Source organism: Pteronotus mesoamericanus, unplaced genomic scaffold, assembly GCF_021234165.1.
Source record: "Pteronotus mesoamericanus isolate MK-2021 breed Mesoamerican mustached bat unplaced genomic scaffold, CSHL_Meso_final contig_98, whole genome shotgun sequence".
Classification (NCBI taxonomy): domain Eukaryota; kingdom Metazoa; phylum Chordata; class Mammalia; order Chiroptera; family Mormoopidae; genus Pteronotus; species Pteronotus mesoamericanus.
This window is the reverse complement of record NW_026555295.1, coordinates 3,286,066-3,305,518: the sequence shown is the minus strand read 5'-3', so window position 1 is coordinate 3,305,518 and position 19,453 is coordinate 3,286,066. Positions and strand designations below refer to the sequence as shown.

Sequence of the window (19,453 nt, the reverse complement as noted above, 5' to 3'; positions counted from 1 at the left end):
CATCTAAACTTAGAGCAGACTGTCATTTGGAACAAACTACGTTAACAATAACTGTAGCAGAGTCAAATAGATCAACCCCTCACCCTTTATGGTTCTTCTAAGGTTAATGAGCACAATTTGTCATAAATTTTCCAGTAACTGAAAATCTCAATTGAACAAAGAGACTACTTTTTTTCAGTAACACTATAAAAATAAAGGCTGGGGTTGTTTTATTTAGAACCGAGCAGTTTGGCAATGGAAATGTCATTAAGTGTATGTGAAATGAATAAACAACAAATAAGCAACCCAATGCACTACTACTATTCAGCTCCTTACTATGTGCTAAGTATTTAAAATGGCATACACTCAAACTTTTTTATTTCAAACAGTAAACACTGAAAGAATTATTCACCTAAGAATTTCCAATTTAACAGACTATGGAGTTGGATTTTCAAAAACCTGTAATTTAGCTAATGGTTTTCTATAAATTGTAAATATTTTTATGAAATTAGAAACATACAGAAATGCAAGTTGTAAGTTTCTTTGCAATTAATAAGGCCTCATGTATACTCCACCGAATTTTAATAACATATGTATCTCTCATAAAGAAGTTGCTTTTTTAAAATGCCAAAAATTGCAATGGAGGGAAAAAGAATGAAATTACTACAAATGTTCTTCCACTTCAAAAACTGACATCTGAGCCCAAAGACTTTCTGCATCTATCAGTGACTTCCTCTTCATCTGTCATAGAAAGAGTTCAACATGCTTTACAAAATCCATTACATTTTAAGACCATTTCCAATATCAGCTACCATAAATCAAGAAATCCATTTATTCAAGGTTACTTATGGAAAATTAATCACACAGAAAATTTTAACAACTTCTTTTTCAAAAATTAAAGTGCTTTACTGCACTTGGCATTCCTACACATGATGTGGATTCAAAGACTGAAAGCATTAAGGGAATATAATGAAAATTCATAGGCTTAGACATAAAAAGTAATTTTAATATTAGAATTATCTGTAACAAATATTTCAGAAAAAACAAATCTGAGTATAAACACAATATAATATCATTTGAATTTCTCCTCTGCTTAAGTAGCATTATGTAACACAGAAAGTTGTTCCAAACACTTCTATGTACAGTACTCGGTATATCCTCAAAAACGTAATCAAACAATCTGGAAAAGTGAGACCAATAGAAGTATGTGTACTATGCATGAGAAACAAAACTGGTGATTTTCTCTATTCCTAATGATTTCTAAAACCTATCTTCCTACTTTCAAGGGCAAGTTTACTCAAAAGAAAAGAACAAACAGGTCAGCTACACAACATTTACAGCCTTTATTGATAGGATAGAGTCATTATGCCAAAATTCAGCAATCAATATACAACCTCATTTCCCATCTATAATTAATGAGAATATATTTTACTTTAAGTGAGACATAGAGGCAAAGTGCCAAAAAGTAAAGTATAACCTTAAAGTCTTAAATTCACACTTTAAATATCAAAAGACGCAATTTCCAAAATCATGAAAACATGATGAAGTAACCATACAGGGAAAAAAAAAAGGACATTTAGGTCATTTCACTTTTTCTTGTACATAGTGAAAACAGATGTATTTTAACTTCAGCCTTTAGAAAGCATACTTCATAAAGTCATTCATGTAAAATAGACAAATGTTTACAAAGAACATTTAACTTAAACTTCATAGTTGCTTATAAAATGGTACTTGAAAAGTTGACCTATGTAAGGAAACAAGAGTCCAGTCAAGAGAGATGGTAAACTATAAATATAAAATATACCACAATGTTAAAAATCTCACAGTGCTCTATAGAAAAATCAATAAAGACAACTTAATCCTTCTGGGGAGAAATGTATTTAGCATTACAAATTTAAATGTAAATTTTATATATGAATTCAATAAGGAATACATTTAAACTACACATTTCCACATAATCATCTATTTTGTGTAAAACAATAAAAATGATGTACTTCTGAACATGTGTACATAAAAACCAAAAGGCTATTTTTTACTTTTTCCTTTATTGGCAACTTTGGATGAATTTTTAGGTTTGGGTTCCCAGAGGGCATTTTTTACAAATCTTGAAGCTGCACCTCTGTCCAGCTTGGCGGCCTTTTTCTTGTCAGTTATCTCCTTGACTCTGTTCATGTATACTCTGATTCTTTCCTTAAAGAAAAAAAAGAAGAAAAGCAATAGATTTACTAAGCTGTTCACCACCAGTAAATTTTACTATACTGTACCTCAGTTAAATCCAATAGACATCTACTCACTGCCTACTGAGTGGAACTAGGAAGTGTAAGCGAGTAGGATAAATATGCTCCGTACTCTCCTAGAGTTCATAGTCGAGGGAAATATAGACATTAAAAAGTCATTTCAAAAGTGTTCTGAGTATTTCAAAGGAGGGAAAACTACCCTAAGACATCACTACAGAGATAAACATTGAACTGTTTATATGTAGTCATATGTTCTTCAATTTAGCATTAACCTAAATCCACATATTAGCTCTTATTTACCTGAAATCTATAATCTAAAATAGAGCTCTCATATACTTGCAACACACAAACTAAACTCCAAAAATGTTCTAAACAGAAAATGGGTGAGGCAAGTTTTTTTTTTAATATTACCCTAGAGTGTCAAAATTAAATTAAGCAGAATGAAAATACAAAATCTTTTATTCAATTTCAGTTTTGATTGATAAGCACAAACTTTCTAATGATATATACAGTTCTAATCGAATAGGTTGCCATACCATTAAAATCTTCTGAGATCATTAATCAGAATGAAGGGCTATTCTATATTTCAATTGGAGAAATAAAGGTAATGAGAGCCATAAAATAGCAAATGACTGATCACTGCTTAAAAGCAAGTTTCATTAAAATAATCAAAATAGTGACATTACCATACTCAGAAAAATGCAGAACCTCAGAATCTTTTCATTGTAAAAGACTGACAACTCTGCTCAAAACTCTCCATGTTCCCCTATTTCTCTGAGTAAAAGCCAAAGCCCTCACAACACACACCCACTCCAGCCCTTCAAAGGACCTAAAGCCAAACACCCAGAGAGCCACTCCCTCCCTTCCTTCCAGTCAATTCAAGTGTTAACCTCGTCAACAGGCTCTATGTTGCCACTGAGCCGGCCCAACAGATGCCATTTAAAATGGTAATCCTATCCAGACACACAATTCCCCCTTTACAGTGCACTATTTTTTATTTTTTCGCATAACATATACTATATGTCCCCTAACATACCATATATTCATATGGATGTATTTATTTGTTTGTTTGTTTGCTTTATTATGTTAACTGCCTCCTTCCACTGGAGAGCCTGACATCTGCCACAGGACAGGGATATTTAAAGGCTTTATTCACTGAGGAACTACCTCACCTAAAAATAATGCCTGGCCCCTACCAGGCACTCAAATATTTGTTAAACAAATCAATTTGCTATTTTCAATGCCTTTCCCCATTCATGATCTCTCTCACACATTAACTCTGTGGTCAATTAGTGATGTCTGCCACAAGGCCAGAGAAGGAGAAAAGGTTTATGTATTCTTTTTATCTGTCGACCCTTGTCCAGAATATGAATGTACTCCTCCATAAAATGGGTTCCGAGGGAGAAAGAAGGCAGATGACTTTTTCTTTTGCCAGTGACAGAGCCAAGTATTAAAATACCCCAAATAACTTTGTGTTAAAAAAAAAAAGGGAAATTTTACAAATGTAAAGTCTATATTAGAAAGTTGAAAAGAGATGACGCAATACACACTTCTTAGGATTGACAGCCAGTATCACTGCTCAGAACAAGATCTGTGTATCATACTACTTTATATTTTGCTTTAAGTATTTTTTATAATGTCTATATTTAAAAATACATTTTTCCCCAAGAACTTTAAAAGAAGAAAATAGTCCACACATTAACAAAATAAAGACAACATATCTGATTGATTCATTTTTTTAAACACAATGACCACGTATTTTACTGTTATATTCTCTTTACTAAGTGGTATATAACATACACATCAACTACTGTAAGGCTTAAGGACAATAATACAGTGTCAAGTGTATTCACATATATATTTACCTTATATTTTATAAACACAAAGAATAAATTATTATTCTTATTCATAAAGCCAAGAAGGTAACCATAAGTTTGATTTCTAATTTTTCTCTTTTAAATCGAATGATTTGATTTAATTTTTGAAGTCAGCATAAACTAAGTTACCAGACCTTATATACGGTACTTATACATCCAAATGGAATACAAAGACAAACCTAGAAGATTTATTATAGGTTGTAAATATGTCACTAATGCAGAATTACTGGACAGTACACATACAACTGGTGCCAAAAAAGCTTTTAGCTTTGTTGCTGAACTGGATTCTTTACTGCTGAGAAAATGAATTAATGGAAGAATTGAAAAGGGGGGGGAGAAACTTTCCCGTCTTTGCTAGTAAATCAACTAGAATATACTTTTAAGAATTGTGTAAGAGTTTTAAAAAAGGGGAGGCAGTTGTAGAGATGAACAGGGTTTCAAGAATTTATAGGAAAAATAATATGGAAGTTATAAATAATTACTAGAATCATAACATATTTTTCCCATCCAGAGATTTATAGAATATATGGAATACCAATTCTCTGACAAGTATAAGAAAAAGAAAAACTAAAGACATGATGGAATCTGACTCACTTTCATAATTTCAACTCTAAATAATTTTATTCTCCACATTTAGTGTGATAAAGGTACTGCCACTTTAACTTCAGGAATACTATAACAAACACATGTAAAGTAAAAAAAAAAAATCGACTGAATCTTACCAATTCCTGCTTTACTGGATGTTCCTTAGGATTAACTCCCTGAGTTGCCAAATAAACTATAAGAGAAAGATTTCATAAAATAGAGTGGTGTATATATTAATTAAGAGCATTAATTAAAGAAATTCTAGTTACAAAAAAGAAAAGTCACACAAATGATTGATTAAATCCAAAATTATTCACCCTCTATGTAATAATAAATATGTGTGTGGCTCACAGGCATTTCATATTCTGATTCAAAAGAAATAAATATCTGACTATTAAAGTTATCATAAAGTATAACTGTATATAAACTGCTAGTATTTTAAAAATAAATCACCCTTGACTCAATAAATAATTTGCCTTCTAATTAACTCCAAAGTAATATACGTACCCCAAAACATTGAGTTTAATGTGTAAGCAGAAACTAAATCCACTTTTGCTTGTTCCAGTGGGTCCAACTATTAGAGAGAAAAGAAATTCAAACTTTGAGAACCATCACATATTTTAAACTTTCATCAAGCACAATGTATCAAAGAAACATTTTTTTCACTTCTTATAATCCAATAATCAAATGATCTGGAAATAATTTGCAAAAAGAAAAAGTTTTGGTAACTAGTGATTTTTGCCACAAATTTTCAGTTCAGGGTACCATCTTTAGTTAGACAAGGAATGTGTATAATCCAGGAAAAATTCTTTTGAATTATTTTAATTTCAGGAGTTACGATCTGGGCTTTGTATGTCAAAAGTAATTTATCAATATGAACATTGTACATGATGCATTTATGTATAAGAAGCAGGCTAAAATGCTTAGGCAATACCAAAGACAGAAGAAACATAATGAGATTTGTTTTAGACTGTCAAAGTCAATTTACTCTTTTTGTCCTATAGGATTTCCAGAACCCTGATAACATCATTGTAATACTTAAAAGGTCAAATATAGAGTCTGTGGAAAAGAATGCTATGAGTGGTCCTTTCCCCGCCCCCCCCCCAACCAAGTCAAAATAAAATATAGTTAAGAGGTATTTCCTAAGGTTGGAGTTTTGTTTTATTTTCTCCCCTAAAAACACCCAAACACTTATAAAATTGAAAGAAAGGGGGAAAGGAGCATGCATATATCATTAATCTATTTCTTAACACAGCACTCTGTTTTAGGAATTACATTTTTAGAAATTACATTTTTGAAGTACCTTCTGCAACAACTCATTTCTGGAAACAGACATCATGGTCTTCAACATGTCATCTACAGCACCAATGGAATTCTCAAATGTTGATAAATACTCATGAATTTCTGTTGGATAGTCTTCATTAATTTCTTCTTCTGCCATTATGACCAACTAGAAAAAAGTAAATTCTTAGAATCCACACTGTAGATAGATATTGCTCTTTAGGTTACAAAAAAAAAAAAAAAAAAATCATATTGGAGACAGAGATTGCTCTTTAAAGGTTACCAAAAAAAAAAAAAAAAAGATCAATACCATGTACTTCAAAGTGCTAATAGAGTTAAAACTTGAAGGCAATTAAACAAATCTTAGTATATAATTCTAAAGCAACTACATTTAAACTTCCCCTCTTCTTAAGTTGCCTACGAAGCAGGGAGGTGGAGAACAGGGATGAGACCCACCCAAGTTTACTAATGCTACATATATCAACCTTTCCATGCTTTCCAAGAACTAACTACCAAACATGGAATATAAATAATCAAAATCCTACATTTAAAAAACTTTCTCTTTGCCCTGGCCAGGTAGCTCAATTGGTTAGAGCATCATCCCAATACATCAAGATTGGGGGTCAATCCCCAGTCAGGGCACATACAAGAATCAACCAACAAATGCATAAATAAGTAGAACTACAAATCTGTTTCTCTTTCTCTCTGTCTCTCTCTCTCCCCTACCGCCATCCCCCTTCCTCTCTCTAAAATCAATGAATAAATTTTTTTAAATGTCTATCGAAGTATATCCCCTAATGCTTGCTGAAAAAAATAAGCAAAGCTTTTTTTTTTAAAGAATATATATATTTTAGCCTTCTAAATTTAGGTGTTTATCTAGCAGCATGATATATAAAACTAAAATATGAGAAATGCTAGGTCTAAAATAATCTTATGATTATTTAGCACTAAAATCATTTTTCAAGTCTATATTTATATTTTCATATATATATTCCTTAACCTTCTTTAAAATATTAAGAAATTCAAAAAGTCCATAAATCACATAAAGCAGAAAAGAGAAAACTTGGGAGAAATAAACTATATGGTTTTCATTTAGGCTAGAGCATACCTTGACATCCCATTCTTTTAAAATTCACATTTAATCATAATATTTAATATCTCTGTGAGAAAAAGCAAAATCCACATCAACATACTTCATATGGTATCTAAGACCAAATTTCAGGAGCAACTCTAAGCCATACATACCACCTTTAGGTTTAAAAAAAAAATTTTATTAGATGAAAAATACCTCTTTCATTACATAGCTAAAGGGAACAGCAAGAATGTGGTTAAAAAAAAGCACATTACATAGCAGAATCCAAGTAAAAAGACTTGGGCTTTCCATCTTGCTTGACCACTGCCTTTATCACCTTAGATAAATCACTGAATCTCTCTGGGCCTCAAAAATACCTCATCCATAAAATGGTCTAATGATCTGTAAAGGACCATTATACTTCTAAATGTTATGACTATGTAATTTAAGTTTAAAAAGTATTATTTGAATTTTAGCCACAATATACCAACATTTCTATTCAACAAATATATATTCCACTGAGACATCTGGGTTCATTTACAAAAAAAAGGGAGGTACATCTGACTATCACTACTTGCATTGTAAAGTTACTTTCCAACTACTGTGCAACCAGCAATTAAACAAAGAACTATGATAAAAGGAAAGTGCACAGGAAAGAAGTGTGACTTACTAATTCAAAAGGCTAACTGAAAACATGTATTTGCCTCTCACCCCTCCCAAAAACCTCTCCAAAATGGTAAAAGAAATATAAAAATAAATCCATAGTAATACTGAAAACCAAAAAGGGCACACACCAATCAGCAAATCTCAACAGCAGAGAGTTTTGTAAGAGCAAACAGGATAAAACTGATAGGAAACAAACAAGGAGCCCGCAATCCCTTACAAACAAATGGGGAGACTCTATGAATAACCCCAAAACCAAGGCAATAAGAGCTAGGCCACAGGGCTGAAAACAGCTGACCCAATCTCTAGGCCTTCAAAGGGTGGCTGCAGCATCTGCTGTCCAGGTAAAGGTTGTCAGTACAAGGGATATACCACAAACATAGAGAAGACTCAGTATTTCTTCTCCTTATGTAAAATTCTAAACTAATAAATTTGAAAATATAAATAAAAAGAATGAAGGGCTGGTGGAAAGAATCAATTAGCAAAAGTAACCTAGAAGAAGTATATACACAAATAGATAATTAATCATAAGGAAAAAATTTAAAGGAAGTCAAAGATCTACCCTTCAAAGTGGATCCAAACCTAAAAGGTATTATAGGTGATTTCTTCTAAACCTTCAAGAAACAGTTAAGTCTTATGGTATTTAACTGGTTAAGGACATAGAAAAAGATGGAAAACTTAAGACATCTATTTCATAATATACACAAAAATAAATTCCAGATGAATGCAAAAGGTAAATGAATAAACATATTAAAAGATTATATAAAATATTTATATAATCCAAATAAAACCCAAATGCTATAAAAGGAGATGGTTGACAGACTTAACTACATAAAAACTAAAAAACTATATGGTAAAAGTTACAAGAAACAACTTGGGGGAAAATATTTGCCAGAATATAACAAACGGTTAGTTAGAGTATATTGAGTTCCTAAAAAGCATTAAACAAATTAAAATAATGACGACATTGCTCATCAGATTGGTAGTAATTTTAAAGATTACAAAAATCAATGTTAGCAAGGGCATACACTGAAAGTGGAATATAAATTGGTACAGATTTTTTAAATGCACATTCCCTTTGACTCAGGAAACCCTCTCAAGAATCTAGCCTGCAGAAATCCTTGTATATATACATACAAATTTATCTGAACGGACTCTTCAAACCCTTCTCTGTATTTCCCCCACTTTTCTTGCATCAATTTTTCCCTCTGCTGGATCATTACCCATAAATCTTAAAATATTTCATTTCTCCATCTTAGCCAAAAAAAAGAAACAGCTTCACTACATAACCCATTCCAGTTAAAGCTCCATTTTCTAAATATTTATTTGTGTGTTTGTTTGTTTGTAGAGAAAGGGGAAGGGAGGGAGGAGAGAAACAGCAATGTGCGGTTGCCTCTTGTGCGCCCCAGAATGGGGACCCGGCCCGCAACCCAGGCATGTGCCCTGACTGGGAATCAAACTGGCGACCCTTTGATTCACAGGCCAGCACTCAATCCACTGAGCCACGCCTGCCAGGGCTAAAGCTCTCCCTTTTCTATCTCCCTTTTAGAACTTCTCAAAAGAACTGCTTATGCCAACAGTCCAATCCCTCTCCTTCCATTCATTTTTTAATCTAATTCAGACAGGCCCCCTGCTTCTCACTCAAAATTGCTCTTGTCAAGGTCACTCACATTGCCTTATCGTTAAGTTTAATGGTCAGTTCTCATCATTCAACTTCACTGACTCCCTTCTTTTGGTTTCCAATGCATCATTTTTTGGGGGGGCTCCCCTCCTATCTCACTGGCTGCTTTCTTGGTGTCTTTTGCAACATCCTTCTCATATCCTTAGTCTCTTAACTTTGAGTTCCCAAGGCCTGTCCTTAATTCTCTTTTCTTTTCTAATTTACTCCCTATGTGAGCTCAGGGCTTTAAACTGCATTAATAAACTGATGACTCCCAGGTCTGTATCCCCAGCTCTGACCTCCCTACTGAATTCCAAATCTCCATTTCCAGCTCCTTACTCAATATTAGGTATTAATGGATTCTCAAACATAATGTGCCCAAAACCAAATTCCTAATCTTGCCTATTCTAATCTTCCCCACCTCATTTCATGGTAACTCCACCTTTCCAGCTGTCCAGACCTAAAATTTCAGAGAAGTCCTGAACTCTTTTCTCTCTCACCCTGTCTTTAAATATCTTCGGAATCTAACCTCATCCTACCACCTCTACTGCTACCACCCTGGTCCAGCGCAGTCTAAGCCATTTCTGTGCTGTGCCTAGATTATTGCAATAGCCTCTTAAATGACTTCCTTGTTTCCAGTCTGGTCGTTTATTATCAAGAAAAAGCAGAGTGGTCACTCCAAATCTGTCATACCTCTGCTTGGAAACTTCCAAAGGCTTACCACTTGAGAGTATCAGACAAAGTCCTCACAACGCCCTAAAAAGCCCAACATAATTTGCCCTCCCTGCATCCTTCTGTGACCTCAGCTCCTCCCACTCTACCCCTTGTTCAGGCTACACTCGCCAGGATGGCATCACTGCTCCCCTCACAATCACAACAGGTATGTCCCTACCTCAGGGCCTTTGTACTTCTTCGCACCTTCACAAAATGTCCTGCTCCTCCTTTCCTCCCCCAGCAAGAGCTTCAGAGCTTGTTACTTTACTTGCCAGATCGTACTGCAGTGGCATGTATTGGTAAACCTTCCCTAACCACTGTCTGTTAAAAACGCACACCCCGGCACTCCCTATGTATGTCCTTCTCTACCTTACAGTCCTCAGTAACACCTGACGTATTTATTTTACTTGTTTATTGCCTGTCCACTTCAAAAGATGGTAACTACATGAGAATAGAATTTTTTGTGCTTTATTTACTAGCACTGCCTGGCAGTCAATAAACATTTGCTGAATAAATAACCCAGAACAAAATACTGGAAATAATCTAACTATTCATCAATAGGGAAACAGCTAAATGAATTGTAGCATATCTGCCCAAAAGAATATTAAAAATAAGCCAGCTCATAAAGGTTCATTTGGATAAATCCCAGCAGAACAACATGGAGCACAAGGTTGAAAGTTTTTCTGATGTCTATAAGAAGCTCAAAGGCAAGGATGTTAATTTTGAATTCCCAGAGTTTCAGTTGTAAATAAAAATGACTAAATAAAATATTGTTCACAGTAAAAAAAATAAAGAAGTAAATCTTTATGTAGTAACACATAATGAGAAGTGGTGAAAAATGTCATAGAACATTGTATATAACATGTAATGTATCTATCATATGCCATTTGTTTTTAAAAACCTGTATCTATACATATGTAGAAAAAGATTCAAAGGAAACATAAAATCTCTGCAAAGGGGCAGGGATTAGGCAGTAGAATCAAAGCAGACTCATTTTTTTAACTCTTCATTCTTCATCATTTAAGCTTTGTCACTTCATAAGGCATGTTAAATTTGTAATGAAAATAATCATTAAATTTAAAAAAAGGCATATTCTAATAAAGTATTTTGGCTTTTAACAAATATTGCAAGTGTGAAAACACACACACACACACACACACACACACAAAGGCCTTTACCTAAACCTAAATTTTTTCATCCAATTTTTCTATTAGAAAATATTTTCCCTTTCTAGAATCAAAATGGGGATTTTTTTCCTGCAATTATTCCCTGTCCCTAAGCCCCAATAAACAAGTAGTTATACATTGTTAAAATGGATTAGGGTGAACACTAAAAGCAAGGCAGTAATTAAGAATAATTACTCTCATTAAATCTGAACTGAACCATTTGCCTTTTACCTAACTTTAAAAAAAAAAAGGCAAGGCAGACTAAAAAATAAAGGGTCTTCTATTACCAGAGATTCTCTCCAGATCAAATGATTTTTTCCTAACATCCTATATGGACAGTTCCTGAATACTGGCTCCTTCCACAGGAAAGCTGCAGGAGGGAACTGCAGAAACTTCCCTCTGCTCCCTCTGCTACTGGGACTCCACGATGAAGCAGTTGGATGGTCTTAGCAGCAACAGCAGACACTTGAACTACACTGCCAGCAAGTCCGGCACTATTTTAAGCACACCACACACACTAACTCATCTACTCCTCATAGACAAGAAACTGAGTTTTAATAACTTGCCCAAGGTTGTACATGGTAAAATGTACAAAAAAGAGAAAGAAGAAAAGAACTCACCTCTGCTCCTCACTCCTGTCTGGGGTTCCATCAGTAGTCCACACCCCTCCACCTACTCCTTCCAAAGCCTGGCTGCAGAGGTGAAAACGGGGAGAGGGCGTGAGAGCATTTGCTTCTCTTCATCCCTCAGTAAGGTCTGGCTGAGAGACTAAGGGGCGGAGAAGGGGGAACCCTGCCCAGTAACCCCTACAGGATGGTGTCCCTCCTTCCCTCCTCTCCCTGGTTATAGAAACCATAGCACCCACAGGAGAAAAGGAGGGATGCAGAGCATCACACACAGAACCGAAGTCGTCCCCTTACATTCCCCTTGATTCTCTACTTCAGGGAGGCCAGTCCAGCCAGAAACCTGGAAGTCACCCCTCACTCCTTCCTCTGGCCCCAAATCCAATCAGTCAATATGGCTGCCTTAATCTCCTTATACCACAAGCTTCTCCTCCTCACTGACTAAATTTTTCTCAAGAGCTTTTGAGTAGTCTTCCTACTATCAATTTTTTTCCACTGTCAATTTTAGAATGTTACAAAATACAATTTTTCTACAAAGATACTCTGGCCATGGTATGCCCCTATTTAAAATTCTGCAACTGTCCCCCACCATCGTAAAGATAAATTCCAAACCCCGCAGGAATGGATGCCAAGCCCATTTTGATGTGACCCTTGCTCGTCTGACTAACCTCATCTTTCATGGCTCCCCTCTTCCAATCCTAAGGTCACAGCCATCATGGCAGTTGTCCAAATGTGCCATGCTCACTCTGACCTTTCACCCTCTGAGTGCCACCCTCCCATTCTGTCTGGATAAACAATGTCCCTTAAAACACTATCTGGTAACATCCTTTGATTGACTTCCCTTTGACTGTAAGCAACCTGAGGGGCGGTGTCACACTGATATTTTATCACCAGTGGCTGACACACAGAATGATCCTCTGTCTATGTGCCCAGGACAGACCCAGTTTATACGTGTTGTTTCAGCCTACCATCTTGCTCAGCTCCCCATCTCTCAGGAGTCCCAGTCTGAGAAATTTATTACACGGTAAGTCTAAGTAGATCCTCTGACTCTGACCCCACGCCCTACTCCATTTTGTCAGAGAACAAGAATCAGGGGAGTTACTGGTACCAGCCAGGGTTCAACTAGAGCAGCAGAACCAGCAGGAGATACGTATGAAGAGATTTCTTACACGAAACTGTTTTACGCAATTGTGGGGGCTGGCTAAGCAACTTCAAAATCTGTAAGGCGGGCCTTCAAGGAAGGGCAAGCTGGAACCCTAGGTTACAAGCTGAAGCTGCTGTCCACTGGTGGAATCTCCCTTTTGTCAGGGAAGTCTCAACTCTACTTGTAAAGCCTAATAATCTCCCTAATTTAAAGTCAACTGACTGTGGATTTTAATGACATCTACAAATACCTTTACAGCAACACCTAGACTGAGGTTTCACTAAATATCTGAGGACAGCACTCTAGCCACACTAACACATCAAGAAGACCATCACACCCCTTTAAGCCACCAGAACTACAGCAAAGGTGTATATTCCCAGCATCGCAAGTTGCTGTTCTGACAGCATTCTCCCACAGCAACTTTGTTATTCTTGATTGTCAGGTTCCCAAGTAATAAAACTAGATTTCAAATTCCAGCTAACAAATGTGAAAGAAATATCAACTTTTTTTCAAAATACCATTGTGCAATCTTTAGTGAAATGATAAATTCAGACAATCGCCAGCAGATAAACAGATGATGGGGAAGTTACAACAGAAGGATGAGGATAACACTACCTGACTGAGCACATGGATCTATCGTCACCTCACTAAAAGTCAGACAAACACACATTAAGAAACTTCTGGTGTGAAGCAATATGATGTATACAGCATCATCTGTGTAGCATTTCCAACTTCCTGAAAGAGTTGAATCTGAACTTAATTGAGCCTTTAGTTGAGCTAACTTCCATTTTACAGGAAATATGGAGGATAGGGAAACAAGTTAATCCACCAGAAAGCAAAGAGAGCAATCTGGAATGAGAAATACTCTGTAGGACAATTGACCTGGCTTCTCTAACAAGTAAATGGCATGAAGAAAGAAAAGAAAAAGGCTTTAGAGAAAGAGAAAAAGGAGACTTTGAAGATATAACAAGCAAATGGAATGTGTAGATCTTGTTTGGATCTTGAGTCAAATAAACCAAGTGTACAAAAATACTTTTGTAAGAAAAATGAACATGGATTGAATACAAGATAACACCAAGAAATTACTGACAATTTTGTCATCTATGAAAATAGCATTAGAGTTACATCAGAAAAATGTCCTTTCTGTAAAATTGCACAGTATCTTGAATTTGCTTAAAAAAAAAAACAAACTAGTCTTCATGGATTAATTACACTTTGAAAGCAAGGGTAGCAAACCTATCTATGTTATTTCTGTAGTGAAATAAGATAGATTAGATAGCTAACTCACAAAGTAACTTTTAGAACACAATTCAGTTCATAAATTGGGGGTACCTAAATCTGCAGTATAGTCTAGAACACTTAGGCAGCTCTATTACATCTACTCTCAATTCCAAATGTAATTGAAGGTGAGGGGAAGGCAGGTTACTGAGTGCTGCCAGATCTGTGGCAGTTGCTAAACAAAACTCATGAAAACAAGACAGAGCCTGTGGCTTCACATGAGGTTTGTGTTTCTAACATTCCCAACAAAGGCTGACATTTCAGGATGTCTATAATTATTTTAAGAATGTCACAAATTTCCTTCTTTAAAAAAATCCTGAAGTGTTACATCTTTACCTGGCTCTTATAAAAATGGATGCATAAGAAAATAAATTTTAAAAGCCAACAAAGCTTAAAGTCACATGAAAAACTAGGGGAAAATATTTGTGACGTAAATACAGATAAAAGGAGCCTCTACAAATCAATTTAAAAAAAAAAAAAAACCCAAAAGAAAAATGAACAAAGAAAACCTGCAGTTCACAAATACAGAAATCCAGATGACCAATGAGCATAAAGTTATTCAATCTTACTCATAATTAAAGAAACATAAATCAACCAAACAAGATGCAATTTTTCATGTCAAATAAGCAAAAGTTAAAAAGATTGATAGAACCTAATACGAGCAAAGGTGAGGAGAAACAGTCTCTCATTCACTATTACTTGGAATGTAAACTGAGCATTTTTGTAGGGCAATCTGGCAAAATTATACACAGACACATTCTTTGACGCTGCAATTTTACTTCTCAAAATATGTATTTTCATATAAGATAATGTTCAAGGACATCCACTGCAGCACTCTTTAAAACACTGAAACTTTAAACCAGGGAACAACCTATGTGCCCAATCACAAGGACTGGCTGAATAAATTATGCTGTAGTCAGTCAATAAGAAACTCTGCAGCAATGAAAAGGTATAAAGTAGAGCTTAGAATCCTAAAATATATTAATGTGAACAAAAGTTGAAGAACAGGATATATATTTGTCTTTAAGAAAAGAGATACATGAGTGTGAAGACATACTTGTATATGCATGTAATTTTTCTTCAAGGCTCCAATAGAATGAGGGATGTCCACAATGTCCTCAACTGCCCTTCGCAGCTCCTATAGACTCATGCCTTTCACTTCTTTGATGGACTCAATTCATCTCATATTTGGTATTCCCGTTTTGCCTGCTGCCTATTTTTCCCAATATTATTATCTTTTCCAAAACATGTGCCCAAAGTAGGGCAGCTTCAGTTTTGTCATTTTCGCCTCCAGTAATGTTTCAGGCTTAATTTGCTCTAGGACCCACTTGTCTGTCTTTCCTGAGGTCCAATGTACCCACAGAAGTCTCCTCTAACATTGTATTTCAAATGAATCAATTTTCCAAATAGTATCAGCCTTCTTCACTGATAGAAGAGAATAGGAATTGTCAGGAAACTGAGAGAGGACCCAGGTAAGGTCAGGGCACTGAGAGATGATTCAGTTGAAGTTGGGTAATGTTAATTCATGTCTTTTGTGAATTTCTTTAGCAATGTTCAATAGGCCTAGAAGAAAAATGGTTACCCGAATGAGGAATTGGCTAGTGGGCACAGAGGAAAGATAAGGAAGGGCAAAAGAATTAACAGCTGACTGGGAGGTATGGCCTTGAAGAGAGAGAAGTGAGGCGTTTTCCTCTATTTGGAATATCATCTCCCTGTATCTTCTGGGCCTAGAGAAACCTACTAATCCTTTAAAACCTAATCAAATGCATCCTCCTCTATAAAGGTTTCCATATCTTCCTCTTTGCTCCCAAGGTTCTCCAGACTTAGTAGTTATCACATGTCCATCAATAACACTCCTTCTTTTGTTTCTTGATCAATACAGAGGTGTCAATCATTATTTTACTTGATACATCAGCTGTATCTGACTAACACTAGAACACAACATTTCACCCTGAATTCCACAACACCAGATTCTCAAAACTGTCCCTCACTAGCTGTTCATTATGTCCCTTTGCAAGTTCATCACCTCAAACTTATGGAGTCCAAAACTGCCTAAGGATTTGGGTCCTCTACTGCTTCTTTTTTCTGTTTACATTCACTCCTTTGATGATTATCTCCAGTTTCACAATTTTATAAACCAAATGTTCACTGGTATCTCCCAAATGTTCTTTTCCAGCAACGACCTCCCCACTGGACTCCAGACTTAACTGCCTACTCAACATCTCCACTTGGATGACGAACAGACATGTTAGACATAACACATCATAACTCAAGTAATCTTCCCCCACAAAGTGGATCTTCTCATAGTTTTCCAGTTCTCAGTTAATGGTAATTCCATCCTTCTAGCTGCTCAAGCCCAAACCCTTGACAATCATCTTACACTTAAAACCCACAATCAATCCATAAGCAAATCTGTTAGCTTTACCTATGACATACATCCAAAATTGAACTGCTACTCAGCACAGTCACTTCTTTCCACTCTGTGAAGCCACTATCATCTCAACTGAATTACTACACCACCTTCCTAATTAGTCTCGTGGCGTTCACCTACCCCACTCTCTAACAACCTGTGGCTCTGAAGGCATCCAGCGTGATCTTGTTAAAAAGTCTGAATCAGATCATATCACTCCTCTGCTCAGAAATTTCCACTGGTTATTCAACCACAGGCAGGATTCATGTAGTGTGGTATTTGTATCTCCACATGACTAACATAATGTCTTGCCACATAGTAGGTACTCAGTAACTATCTGTTAACTGACTAAAATTAAAGTAAATTGGAGTCAAATTTTGGGGAATCTTAATATCACATTAGAGTTTGGACTTACAAATATTAGGAAGTCAACACATAGATCAAAAAAAAAATTTGTAATGTACATTCTGGGCCTGTTTCCACCCCATGCCAAGTACAGTTACACATAATTATGAACTAAGCGAGAGAACAAAGCCAATATATAATTTTTTTTTGGAATCAGAGAGACATCTGCAGATGTTGCACCAGAATTCTGTTAGTGTAATGATTTTGTTGCACTGAATCATCTTAGAAAACAATAATGCAATGTACATACAACAATCTCAATAAATATTGCTGTCTTGGCAGACAATCCATGTCAGTGTTACCTGTAAACCTCCTTCAGAATTACAGTAAAACCTCTAAGATAGGCTTCATCCTTTTAAAGATATTAACCTCTAAAAACAAATCTACCCAAACGTCTGATAACAGAATGATATAAAGAGGCTGCTAAAGATTGAGATGATTACATCAGATTACAGTGAAGTTACTTCTATTGTTTAATTCTAATGTTTAATTTGACGTGTTTTCAAAATTATACAGCAGCAAAATTACTTTCTAAAACCATGAAATTTGCGCCCTGGCTGGTGTGGCTCAGTGGCTTGAGAGCGGGCCTGAAAACCAAAGGACTGCGCATTGGATTCCCAGTCAGGGCACACGCCTGGGTTGCCGGCCAGGTCCCCAGTGGGGGGCCCCAGAGAGGCAACCACACATTGATGTTTCTCTCCCTCTTTCTCTCCGCTCCCTTTTCTAAAAATAAATAAATAAAATATTTAAAAAATAAAAACAAAACCATGAAACTTGCTTATCATATTTTCTGATCTCTAAAATAATCGTAACAGTATACAAGACTACTGTGCAGGTTAAATGAGTATAGGTAAAAGTTATTAGAAGAGTGATGGCCCAATAAACATCAAAACATTAGTAATATTAGCTATTATTTTAGTGAATGAAAACAATCAAATACCTTAATCCAATGTGAACTATTTAGAGCCATACTAGAATGGTCAACTGTTTGGAAAGAGCAGCTGAGATCACACACATAAAGAGCCGTGTAAAAAGTGAAAAACCATCACCTCTGAACCTTAATACACACAACACCGCTATCTGAAGTGAGCAATAACACATTTTGACTGAGAATTATTTTACTTTTAAAAATCATTTGTCACACTGTCATTATTTTATCTTTCAACAAAACAATGAGTTCTATCACTTCAATTACAAGCAGTTCTCTAAACTTTATTAGGGGTTATCTAGGGATTTTCAAAGCCGAGGCAACATACGGCTAAGTCTCGGGTTCAGTCTACTAACAGACAGTCCAAATAGGCTAACAGGTGGGTAGCAAACATCTCATTGGGATAGCTGCATCTTTATCAAGCCAAACTGGACATCAGTCAACAAACAGGAAGACGTTAAAGATCTTTTCAAACGGCCAGCAGAAGTTTAAATCACACTGAACATTCCTGAGCCACAAAGTGAAACCATTATCTTGCGATTATCCACCACTGATTTCAACCGAAGGTCGAAATTAGCCCACCATCTCAGGTGGGCTAATAAAGCAAGGGCAGACAGTTCGTGATCATGAATGTGAATGATCTAAATGAGTGACACAGGAAAGCGGCGCTCCCGCAGCTCTCCCTTTTGCCTTTGGTCCTTAATCAAGGATTAAAGGCAGCTGAAAACTAACTGTGAAGTCAAGTGTTTTTAAACTCTCCGCCTTCCAGTATTTGAGAGGTGGAGCTAAAAGTATAAGAAGCGAAAAGCTGGACCACGAGAGACGTGAGGGGGCCAGGTAAGCCAAGACCCGGAAGGCGCCACAGGACAAACGAAGCAGGGGTCCCGCAGCGGTGTTCTCCCCAACGCTCAGCTAAGCGAGCTCGCATTCGCAAACTGTGAGGCCCGACCTCACTCCTCACAGGCAGCCGGAGGATGAAAGGGGCACCGCAGGACAAGAGAAAGACTTCTGCAGAGACCGAGAAAAACGCAAAGCCCGGCTTCGAATAATACCTCACTGGCCTTCCACTCGCGTCTCCCCGAAAGCAGGCGGGCGGCGGTGACGTCAACGAGGCGCCCGCTCCGCTTGTCCCGTCAGCGCCGCTCTGTGATGACCTCGGCTGCTTGTCCCGCCCCTCCGCTGTTTGCCCCGCCTCTCCGTTCCTTTTCCCTCTGCTCTCAAAGGCAATTGTTCTGAAGTGCTTCTGGCTGACGTTGTGGAAAGAGCTGTGGAAGGAGCTTGGGATGAAACACTGCGCACGTTTCTCTGGATTTGTATTAGGCCGAAACCCCAAATATGGGTTGAGTAGATTTTACTAGAAGAAAAAATGCTCGTTACTAAAGGTTTGTTCAGGTTTTTACTTTCACCGAGCTCATTCCAGGGCCCTGGTTC

General features: G+C 36.5%; 1 protein-coding gene across 2 annotated transcripts; it reads right to left on the bottom strand.

Annotated features, from left to right (window-relative positions):
• Positions 1-1,046: 1,046 nt before the first annotated feature.
• C1D (C1D nuclear receptor corepressor) lies at positions 1,047-19,140 on the bottom strand. Of its 2 annotated transcripts, XM_054586873.1 has the most exons (6): positions 19,075-19,140; positions 11,855-11,926; positions 5,982-6,128; positions 5,186-5,252; positions 4,816-4,871; positions 1,047-2,169 (listed from the first exon to the last, which is right to left on the bottom strand). In XM_054586873.1, the coding sequence occupies exons 3-6, from the start codon at positions 6,117-6,119 to the stop codon at positions 2,005-2,007; spliced, it is 426 nt and encodes a 141-aa protein (XP_054442848.1). In that variant the 5' UTR covers positions 6,120-6,128; positions 11,855-11,926; positions 19,075-19,140; the 3' UTR covers positions 1,047-2,004. The 2 variants fall into 2 exon arrangements, with proteins under 2 accessions (XP_054442848.1, XP_054442849.1); XM_054586874.1 differs by lacking the exon at positions 11,855-11,926 and having other exon boundaries at positions 19,075-19,134.
• Between the last annotated feature and the right edge of the window lie 313 nt (positions 19,141-19,453).

Excerpts from the sequence above, each read along its gene's own strand:
- C1D (XM_054586873.1), bottom strand. The coding sequence starts at position 6,119 with ATGGCAGAAGAAGAAATTAATGAAGACTATCCAACAGAAATTCATGAG. Across the intron at positions 5,253-5,981 it reads GAAATGAGTTGTTGCAGAAG|TTGGACCCACTGGAACAAGC; the intron begins GTACTTCAAAAA and ends TCTCTCTAATAG. Across the intron at positions 4,872-5,185 it reads ATTAAACTCAATGTTTTGGG|TTTATTTGGCAACTCAGGGA; the intron begins GTACGTATATTA and ends TTTCTCTTATAG.